The 10,651-nt window shown below is 61.5% G+C and overlaps 1 protein-coding gene across 1 annotated transcript; it reads right to left on the bottom strand.

Annotated features, from left to right (window-relative positions):
- Positions 1 to 2,577: 2,577 nt before the first annotated feature.
- On the bottom strand, positions 2,578 to 7,705 carry IRX1 (iroquois homeobox 1). Its single transcript, XM_061189111.1, has 4 exons — positions 7,198 to 7,705; positions 3,396 to 4,401; positions 2,971 to 3,043; positions 2,578 to 2,678 (listed from the first exon to the last, which is right to left on the bottom strand). The coding sequence occupies exons 1-4, from the start codon at positions 7,471 to 7,473 to the stop codon at positions 2,621 to 2,623; spliced, it is 1,413 nt and encodes a 470-aa protein (XP_061045094.1). The 5' UTR covers positions 7,474 to 7,705; the 3' UTR covers positions 2,578 to 2,620.
- Positions 7,706 to 10,651: the final 2,946 nt, after the last annotated feature.

Below are 10,651 nucleotides of genomic sequence, written 5' to 3'. Positions count from 1 at the left end.
CAGGGTTCTGAGGCCTCAGACCCCCCTGGTGGCTCAGCCACCTGGGTGGCAGCATCCAGGGGTCCCAAATGTATTGGATAGAAAGAAAGAATGGAAATATGGGTTGAAAGCAGAAACACCTGCATGGACCATCCTATTTGATTCTGGGGGGTTAGGGGTAAAGACAGTGGAACTGGGCCAGGGCCAGAGGACTCCATAGCCCACCTGAATCCCACCTGCTGCTTCCTGCAGTAGCTCAGAAGGGGTTTCCCAGCACGATTTGGCCGCCAGAACAGCTTGTCTGTGGGCCAAGAACGCACTTCCTCATCAGAGGACCCGAGCACCGCTCCTCAAAGTTCTGTCGCTGCGCTCTCTCCCAAGAACGCGGGAGCCCTGGGGTCCCAGAGGTCAGGGTGGGGTCCCAGAGGTCAGGGTGGGGCCCAAGGTTCTGTTCCAGAGCTCTGGAATGGGGAGCGGAGGGCCGCACTGTCCCCTGCAGTCCTAGCATCGAGGACAGGCCAGGAGCTCCTCGCTGAATCGGCCAGGGCCCCTGGGGACAGTGCGAACACCCGGAGCCGGGCCTGGTCCTCGCCCCTCTCCCCAAATGCCAGCAGCCTACGCAGTAGGACCAGCAACACACACCCCCAATTTCAAGCAAGTGGGTGGCACTCTAGAACACAGAGCAAGCCCCTCCAACATAATTCGAGGCTCGCGTCCACAGCACCCCCAAAGCCAAGGACCCCCCAGATTTGGGGCCCTACCCCAGGAGCGAGACTGACGCCTCCACCGGGGCCCTATTCCGCTTGCGGCCCATAGAGGGCGCCTCGAGCACGTCCGTTCGGACTGGAAGCGGCTCCACCGCGGCCGCCGCCCGCCAGCCGGCCCTCGGCTCGGCTCCGCGGCCCGGCTCTCCAGCGGCTCCACGCTCCGCACCCGCGCACCCCGACGTGCCGTCGGGCCACGCTTGCCGCGGCCGCCCCTTCGCGCTCCCTCCCGCCTCGGGGGCGGCAAGCGGGGACCTTTTCCTCTAGACCGATGGCGGCGGGGGGAGGCGCTGGAGAAGGACGCGGGCGCCGGGGGCAGCGGTCCGGTGGGTGGCGCCCGCTGGTTCTCGCCATGAGCGCCCCTTTCCTGGCCGCAGAGGAGCCAGGAGCAGCCGGCCGCGCCTGGCTTTCCCCTCCCGCAGCCGCGTCCCTCGCCGCCGCGAGCGGCCCCGGGACAGCGGGTCCCGAGGGTCTCGAGGGCGAATCTGGGGCTCGGCTCGGGGTGGGGGAGGTCCTGTCCAACACCGGGGACTCGGCCTCTTCCCCACTGGGCCGGGTACCTCCGCAGCTCCCATCCTCACTGGCAGTTTTACAAACGTCTGCTTTCGCGGTTTTCACCAATTCAAGGGTCCTGCACCCTCTGGAAGTGCAGGCTGCGCATCTCGCTCCGCACGCCCCACGGCTCGGAGCCCTGACCAGTGCGGTTCCCGAGGCTCCGGGTCGGCTCCTTCTGCATTGTTTCCTACCATCACTCCAGCTGCCTCCCGGCCCAGCGGCCATCTGGGCCTTATTGGCTCCTCGGCTCGCTGGGTGGGCCCAGTGCAGGGCACATGAGCTTAAAGGGGCGTCCCTGGGAGACCGAAGCCCGCTCCCCTCTTTGTCACCCACACACACTACAGCAGCCCCGTCGCTCACACGCCCAGAGAACCACGGAGCTGCATCCCTGGCAGGAGAGTTTAAAAAAAAAAAAAAATTCCAATTTCTCCACGTGTGATTTAGCCAAATAACTAAAGAATACACTGAAAGCAAAATTTCATACTCCATTATGTCCTCATTCTACCTATGAAACGCCCCGACGCCACGATGCACCGCTGAGACAACTGGTTATAAACTGATTTCAAATACGAAGTTCTCCTTTGGGGAGAGGATTGGAAATTCTTTTCACTTTTCCCCCATCGTTGCCCTCTTCAAAAAATCGTTTTATAAACTGCCTAAAATCGAACTCATTTATGTCCTGAGAAGGGCGTGTCCAGATAAATGTGTAAGAGTTGGAAAGAACTGAACTGCCAACAAGGATTGCCCTGGTGACATTAACAAATGCAACAACAGTCAGGAGACTGAGAAGCACCGGCCTTTGGGGTGGAAACTCCCCCGCAGCTTCTCTCCCCAGCCACAGACACTAGAGCCCTGTCAGGATGCCAGGATTCCTGATTCCAAGATTGAGGATGCCCCCAGCGATGCCCAGCCACACACAGCAGCAGGAGCAGTGGCCATCATTTCATTTAGTTTATTAGACAAAAATATATGATTTAGACAGGTTCGCTGACGCGCTATTTACAATCTGAAATCACTCTATATACAGAAGAAAAAAAAAAGAAAGAAAGAAAGACAGAAGCACATGGGGGCATTTACCGAACTGATAATCGCCCGGAGCACGGTGACGGCCACCCGGGGCGGCGGGCAGAGGCCGGGCTGCCTGGACGCGAGCTCGGGCCGGACGAGCCCCTTTCTGCAGAAAGCGATGGATGGGAGTCCTTGACTTCGTTGCCAGATTTGCCCTTTACACCAGTTTGAAATATTTGTCTTGATTCCTCCCTCACCCCCTCCCTCCCGAACTTCTCCCCCCTCCCCCCGCAAAAGTAAAAGAAGACCCTGGATCAGGCTGATGGAAGGGCTGCTAGGATCCTCGGCGTCCCCTCCTGCGGGGCCAGCGAGCTGCAGGGGAAACACAGCAAGACAAGAAGAACACAGCGCTGTCAGTGGATGGAAGCTGGGACCCAGCATGGCCGGTGCTGCCAGCCGAGCGCCTGGGGGGCGGGGTGACCTGCCCCGCGAGGCTCCCGGCTCGGGAGAAACGGGGGCGGACTACGCTGGCCCGGGCGCCCGGCTGGTGGACAGCGCCCCGTCCACGCTAACTGCGCGACCCCTCTGCCGCCTGCCACTGCTCAGCCTCCGGCCGCCGAATCCCCCTCGCCCCTACCCAGAGGTAAACACCAACGGCACTCACTTGTCGCGCACGGGCTGGAAGGGCGACTTTAACTGCTGTGCCGGCGAGTCCGGCCTGAGGATGAGGTCTCTCTCTGCGAGGGAGGGGAAGAGGCAGAGCGTTAGGGCCGAGAGACAGTGCGGGGAAGGGGTGCCGCAGAGGGGCACAGGCCTCCTCCCCGCCCCCCCGCCCCGTCGCTGGGAAGTGTCTCCAGGGAAACCTCCCCGCCTCCCCCGGGGCAGGCCAGCGGGTAGAGCTCAGCTTTCTCGGGAGAGCCGCAGGGCCGTGGCCTCGCTCCTTGAATTCAGGCAGGGATTACTGCTCAACCCCGAGCTCAGCGCTCACCGCCTCTCACCCTCCGGGGCCAGTGCTCCCCTCCATCCCCAGCATCGCCCGGGCTCCGGATTACTGGCCTGGGGCAGGGCGGACGTCCCGGGGCGCTGTACCTGGGAGCGAGGGGCTGCTGCGGGACGAGGCCTTGTCGCCGTGGAGCACCCCCGCGGCCACGGTGACGGGCGGCTGCGGCGGCGGCGGCGGCGGCGCGGACAGGTGCGGGCCGTGGGGCGCGCCAACGCCCAGGAAGGAACGCACGTTGAGCAGCGAGCCCTGCGTGAGGAACGCGCCGTTGGTCCAGTTGGAGAACTTGCCGATGTGGCAGGTGTACAGTCCGTGGCTGGGCAGGAAGGCCGGGTGTTGCAGCGGCGCGCCCGCATGGCCGGCGGGGGGCGGCGAGGCCTTGGGCGCGCCGTCGGGGCTGGTGGCCGTCTCAGCCAGCGACCAGATCTTGGGCTTGCTGTGCGGCGCGCCCTGCAGGCCGCCCGCCGCGGCGCCCGGACGCAGCAGGCGCGTGCTGCCGGGCTCTGGGACCTCCTTGGCCAGGCCCAGGGGGGAGTCTTGGGGCTTGAACGTGTCGGCGGCCGCCAGCGGCGAGCCCTGGTCCCGGGCGAGGACGGCGGGCGGGACGGGCGCGCGCGGTGCCTCGGCTTTGTCCTCGTCATCCTCGTTGCTCTGGTCGCCGTCGTGCTCGTCGATCTTGTCGATGTCGATGCTCTCCAGGTCGATCTCCTCGTCGTCCTCGGCCTTCTCAGGGTCCCCCTCGGTATCGCTTCCGAAGAGAGCGCCGTCCTCCTGGTCCTTGCTGCGCGCGCCCCACGTCACCTTGTTCTCCTTCTTGAGGCGCCGGCGCGCGTTGGCGAACCAGGTGGAGACCTGCGTGAGGGTCATCTTGGTGATGATGGCCAGCATGATCTTCTCGCCCTTGGTGGGGTAGGGGTTCTTGCGGTGCTCGTTGAGCCAGGCCTTGAGCGTGCTGGTGCTCTCGCGCGTGGCGTTCTTGGGCCGCCCGGGATCCCCGTACTGGAACTGCCCGTAGGGGTAATAGGCCGGCGCCGTGTGGGCAGCGAAGGTGGCGGGGTGCACCCCGGGGTTGTCCTTGAGCTCATACTGTGAACCCTGCAGCCACAAGGCCCAGCGAGGGAGTAGAGAGAAAGCAGGGGGAAGAGAGAGAGAGAGAGAGATGAGTCCCCAAAACTGGGAAAGTGGGAGGCAGACGCTCCAGCCGGCTCCAGAATAGGAAGCCTGGTCCTAATGCACCACCCGGGTTGGAAGAGGGGGTCAGACCACAAGCTGCCTCCAGAAACTGCCCTTCCACCAATCATGGAGATATTTTTGTCACTCAAGAAAAGTTGCACAATCCTAGAATCTCTAGAAGACCACAGCGGGAGCCGCAGCCCCTAGGATTTCCCTAGGCCGCCCGCAGGGCCCCCAGCCCCACCTCCCAAAACAACTCCAGAAGCCCGGGTGTCCAAGTTTATCTCACACTCGCTAGAGGGGAAAACCTTTTAACCAGGCTGATAAAACAGTTTCTCCAAACGTAGAGAACCAAGAGCCCAGGCCCCCTCCCTTTGACCCTGAGGGGGTCAAACAAAATAAACCATCCTGGGTTTTCTGAGAGTCCAAATCCACCAGCAATTTAAAATGAAAGCACACTCCTTTTAGCTCCCAAATTAACCTGCATAGAATGGCTCGCCCGCCCCGCACTTAAAGGTCTACAGTGGGTGACAGGTAATTTAAAATTTTAATCCTGGCCATCATCAACAACAATAACAAAAACACCATGTGTTTTTTTTAAATACAAAAAGAGGGTTTATCCGGTAAAACATTAACGGGAGGGCCCGGAGCACCAACTGCGCGGAGCAGAACTGTTTCCTAGGCCTCTGCTCGGAGACTTTATCTCTCAAGTTTGACTTTGATCACGAGCAAGCAAGCACAAACTGTTTGCAAGGCATTTAGAGGCCGTGATTTATTTGCAATCAATATTCGTTTTATCATCGGTAGTAAAACACAGCAAGTCAAATTATCCCATCAGGTTTTTTGGTAAATAACATTTTATCTTTCTAACAACCTCATTAGGCCTTATTATTACCATAAATTGCCCAGACAGACATTCACTCACAATTTTATCTTTTGGACTTCCAAATCCTCAACCGTAAAGGCTTGGAAACCTAGACCTAGAATTTGGGTTTCGATTTAGTCTTCCTTTCCAGGAACCATCAGTAGACCGGGAGGAAACACATGCACACACGTACATCTACCTTTGGGGGCGGGGTGGTTGGATTTCTATATAGTTTCCCCTCCGTAAAAGAGAAAAAAAAACAAGCATCTCCCTTCCCAACCTCACTACAATGGGAGCAGATCCTCACCATAGAGGCCCCCCTCCCCTACAAACGCACGCGGGTTTCCCAACTGGCACACATCTGTATTCAAAATTTCTGTAAAAAAAAATTATAATCCTCCATGTAAAAATTGTCGAGTTGTTGTGTTAGCAGAGGGGGGACCCGGGACTCTGGAGAAAGTTGCAAAAAGCAGAAGATTTCTTTGACTAATTAGTTCAGTGGTCGAGGCCCAGAGACAAGGTTTCTTCGGCCAGATTTCGTTTTTGCCTAATCTTTGCAAAATGTACTTTGCACTTTTCTAATTATTTTGGTTGTAACTGTAAGGAAGACATTTCGGCCTCGTCTCTGCTGGGAATTCTTTTTGAAAGGATACCTTGTAAATCTCTCAACGCTTCCCCCTGCATCCCGGCCGCCAGAACAAAATGGGAGCTGATCTTTTTTGATAGCAACCGATCTGAAAGGCAGCTGGGGCCGCTTTCAGAGAAATAGGCTTTCTTTTCAAAACTACAAGAAAAGTTACAGGAAAACACACCGGCCTCTTTGCTCCTTTACTATTGTCGGGTATGTATTTCCTGTCTTTTCTTCTCGGAGTGGGGAGACGTGGCGGGGGTGTGTGGGTGGGCGGGGGGGGGTCCTCGCAAATTGCGTGACCCCGCGGGCAGCAGTGCAGGAGGGGTCTGCCTCCCCGACCCGCGCGCCCGGCGAGCCATTACCAGCAGCCCGAAGTTTAAGGCAGACTTTGCAGTCAGACCTAGGAAAATGGACCCTTTAGATCAACGGCCCCGCGGAGCATGAAATTTGCAGCCCCCGACTCCTCCATCTGACACCCGCTGGGGCAGAAGCCTAAGAGGACAGCATTTATTTTAAGCCCAGGGACATCGCTCTCTTCAATCCTCCATTATGCAACGCAGGAAGAAAACTGCTTTTCTTTCAGTGCAAATGAAATGAAAACTTTGGCAACTTACGAAAGTCAAAGCAAACACCGTTTCAGATGCCAACAATTATTTCGCCTTCATTTTTTTTTTTTTAATTTCAAATTTGCGCTCAGGCCTCTAAGAGACCCCTCGGCCCGTCCGATCTCCATTGTTAGGCTTATTTTGACCGCCTCTACTACGCTTTAAAGGGTTCAGATACAACTGCACGAGCCCTGCCAAAGAGGGAGAAAATCGAGTCTCCCTGGCTCAGCCCAAACGCTGAAACGGTCGCGCCAGCGGGGCCCGCGGGCCGGGAAGGGGCGTCCGGGCAAACCGGGCCGAGCCGCCCCGCCGCCACCAAGCCAGGGGCGCCGGGCGAGATTGGCCCCGACCTCCAGCGCCGGCCGCACGCCCCGGGCCTGCTCCCGCGGCCTGCCGGCTCCCAGCGAGACCCCCTGCGCAGCCCGAGCCTCCCACCTCCCCGCTTCCCCGGGCCCGTGGCGGGGCCGCTCCCGGCCGGCCTCTTCGAGCGCCCGCGGCCACCACCTCCTCGGCCCCGCCGGCAGGGCCGATCCGGCGCCCGCTCTCTCCTCCTGCGCCCCGCGCCGCCCCGGGACCCGGGCGGCGTGCGGGGCGCCGAGCAGGCCAGGCTCACTCACCATCTGCGAGAAGAGGCTGAGGTCCGCGGCGTAGGGCAGGAAGGCGCTGTAGTTGGGCGCGCCCGCGTACGGGCCGGCCGCCGCGTACATGCCCAGCACCGAGGTGACGGCGGCCGCGCCCGCGCCCGCGCCCAGCTCCGCCGCCCCGGGCCGGCCCGACGAGGCGGCGGCGGCGGCCGCGGCAGCCGCGGCCAGCACTCCCGGGCGCTCGCCGCCGTAGGCGCCGGGCCCCGCGGCGCTCAGGTACTGCGGGTAGCCCAGCTGCGGGAAGGACATGTCCGCGGACTCGGTGGCGGCGGCGGCGGCGGCGGCGGGCAAGTATTAAAGGGGCGGGGGGGAAGCGCAGTGGGCGGGGGAGGCGCGGTTTGGGGAGCGGGCCGCCGGCCGGGCGCGCTCGGGCCGGCCCGGAGGCGGGGGCCGGTGGCTGCTCCTCGGCCGGGTGCTCGCTGGCGCCCGGCTCCCGCCTGCGCCCGGATCCGCGATCGCGCGCCGACTGCGGCGGCCGCCCTCCGCTCGGCGGCGGGGCTTTCAGACACAATTTGAAGTTGATGCTTTGATTGGCATCCCCTTGAGCGCTGGCCCCGCCCCCGGCTCCCCTCCTGCCCCCTCCCTGCCTCCCGCCCGCCCTCGCCGGCTGCTCCCGCCCCTCCCGGCGAGCACGTGGTGCCCAGCGCCGGCCGGGCCACCTCCGCCCGCGGTGGCCGCGCGAGCGGCCGGGCAGCGGGTGCGGGCCCGGAGGCCGCGGGCTCCTTCGCCGCCGGCCCCCGGGGCTGTCTGACAACCTGTCGACGCCGGTTTACAGCTGTCGGACACCGCAGCTGGCCGTTTCGCAGCCGAGGTGTGTCTTGCTTGCTCACAAAAAACACCTCGGCGCCTGCTTTTCCACCGTTCGGGCGGCGGGGAAGGGGCGGGCGGGAGCGCGATGACAGCCGGCGGGGAGCGGCCTCTCCTCCGATGTCCAGGCTGCCGTTGACTCCCCGGGTCATCTTTGGCGGAAGTGCCACTAAACCGGCGTGGCGTCCCCGTGGCCCCCACTAGGTATTAACAGGTCATCTGGCAGGGGCTAGGCTGGCCTCGCTGCACTTGGAGAAGCGGGAAGCGGCCGAACCCTGCAGGCTTTTCCAATTGTGAAAACTTTGAGAAAGGGCAACCCCAGCTGGGAAGCCACTAGCTTGGGGGAAGCAGATGGTCGGTTCCTGGGGGTGAGGGGAAAGGACCACTTTTCTTTTCGGAGAAAGGACCACTGCGGCCGGGAGGGAAGCAATCCGCCCCCACCCCGGCGATGGGAGAAGCCAGCGCGGCCTGGACCCCCCTCGTTTGTCCACTAGGTGAGCAAAGGCAGGAAGTAAACTTGTGTGGAGCGCGCCGGCCCGAGGCGGCGCCGCGACCAGGCCGGGGACCGGGCTTCCCTCTCCTCCTCCCGCCAGAAGAGCGGCGAGCGACCCGGCCGGGCAGAGCGCGCGCTGGGGGGTGGCTCCGGATTGCCTGGGGTCCTGTGGGGCTGGGGCGCAGACGCCGAGGGCAAGGTCCTCCTCGCCTCCCTGTGCCCTGGACCTCTCGGGCAGGCCGCTTCTGCGCTGCGCTCAATGGCTTGGTCCTGGAGGCCGGGTGGGGAGCGCACCCAGGGTACCTGCCTGGCCTCCCGGGGCCGCTTTGCGCTCCATCTCCTAAGCTGCAGCCGGCGCCAGGTGTGTACTCCCTGCTGCTGAGTTGGGGCACGCGGAACCCGGCAGGAATTTCATCCAGGGACCTGGGTGGCGGCCTCGTTTGGGGCCCGTTTGGGGCAACAGAACTGAGGCCATGCCCCCAGAATGCTGTGATGCTGGCGACCTGGGCCACCTGTACCCTGGACACCGACCCGATCACCATCCTCTAGTTCCCTATTCCAGAGGCCCCAACCTGCTAGGTCCAAGGACTCCCCGAGCATCAGGAAGGATCCCGTTTCCCCCATCTGGGAACCTGAGGACAGTCACAGAGCCACCGCCTATAATTTGCGACAATAACGCCCATAATAGTAATTACTAATTACCAGCTGTGTAATCAGGCTTTATTTTCTGTGTTCAGAGTCAGGTTTTCTTCCTGTTCATACCGTCCTCCCTCTTCTCCAACACCTACCCCCACCCCACTAACCGGCCCCTGCTCACGCCAGAAACCCCGTGCAACAGCCTGGGCTCCTTTCCTGCTTTGACAGCTTCTGGGGAGCCGCAGGTGGTCAGTCCTGCTCTGGGAAGTCCCTAACCGCAGCTTCCTCCTGCTGCCCAGCCCACCACCCTGCACTCCCCAGCTCCCTCTCCCCCAACTCCCTCTCCCCAAAACAAACAAACCGGACAGCCCCACCACTGTCCTGTTTAGCAAACTTCAGTGTCACATTTCAGGGTGACAGGCAAATACAGGTGAGATAAGCCCTCTTGTGTGACTTGGAGAACCAGGTGGAATGTAAGCCCAGAGAAAATCCTCGGTGTCAAGATTCAGCCACAGGGATGAATCACCTGCCCACCTCCTACCTGCAACAGCCCACCTTGACTCCCATCATGCTGTAGCCCTCACAACCTGGGGGGAGATGGAGGGAGACAGGGCAGCAGTCTTTGTCCTGACCCTCAACCAGCCCAGCAGTGCCACCCGCTGTGCCGGGTCTGTACCACCTCCGTTCTGGTCATGAAGTGATTGTTGGTTCCTGAAGGCACCTGGGAGGTGAGTGGGAATGGCGCACCAGAAATGGTGCCTGAGGATAAGGAGGTGATGGGGGAACTGGTACTAGAAAGGCCTGTGGCCTTGCCCCCAGGGAGCCCTGGAGAGGTGCCTGTGGCCTTTCTCTTTCCCTGAGGGCCAGGTGCTGGGATCCTAATGGAGCCTGGCAACCACCACTCCCCATCTCTTCCCTTCTTTCTCCTTGGCCCTTTACCCCAAAACTTGCACGTGGAAAACTAGGAAGCAACGTCGACAAAAATAAAAATTAAAAATAGAAGAAATCTGCCTCCCATCATGGAGAGGGGGAGGGGCAGAGAAGGATCTAGAGACTTGCTGGCTCGACGTCTTCCCGCCAGCCCTCTACTCATTTTTATCATCAAGTGGTTAAGGAGGGCCCAGGAAGGCTCAGGGTGCCTGAGCCAAGAGAGCAGGCCCTGTGCCCGAACCTCGGGCTGACTTAAATAATCGCCTAATGGATCCAGAACTTTCCCCAAAGAGGCCGGCCCAGTGCACCACCTAAGCCCTTCTGACGTCCAGGGCTATCACTCTGGTGGCCCGAAAGGCGCGAGGTCAAGAAACGGACCAGCCTGGTCCTGCGCCCGGACCCGCGGGCACTGGAGGGGTACGCAGGCTGCGGGGCTTCGGCCGCCCCGCCGTCGAAAACCGACGGCCCGGAGCCCTGCTGCTCTGGATGGGTGACTGGGGAGAGACCCGCTTCTCAGATCTTCAGCCCCCGTCCCCGCCTCGCAAGGGGTTGCTCAGGCAG

Source organism: Eubalaena glacialis, chromosome 4 (assembly GCF_028564815.1).
Source record: "Eubalaena glacialis isolate mEubGla1 chromosome 4, mEubGla1.1.hap2.+ XY, whole genome shotgun sequence".
In the NCBI taxonomy this organism is placed as follows: Eukaryota; Metazoa; Chordata; class Mammalia; order Artiodactyla; family Balaenidae; genus Eubalaena; species Eubalaena glacialis.
The sequence above is the reverse complement of the archived record's forward strand: the minus strand, read 5'-3'. Positions and strand labels throughout refer to the sequence as shown.

What these genes read in the sequence shown, in the direction of transcription:
- IRX1 (XM_061189111.1), bottom strand. Translation starts at nt 7,473, where the DNA reads ATGTCCTTCCCGCAGCTGGGCTACCCGCAGTACCTGAGCGCCGCGGGG. An exon ending in TCAGCCTCTTCTCGCAGATG is followed by an intron (nt 4,402 to 7,197) that starts GTGAGTGAGCCT and finishes TTGTGGCTGCAG; the next exon opens with GGTTCACAGTATGAGCTCAA. An exon ending in TTCCAGCCCGTGCGCGACAA is followed by an intron (nt 2,679 to 2,970) that starts GTGAGTGCCGTT and finishes TTTCCCCTGCAG; the next exon opens with CTCGCTGGCCCCGCAGGAGG.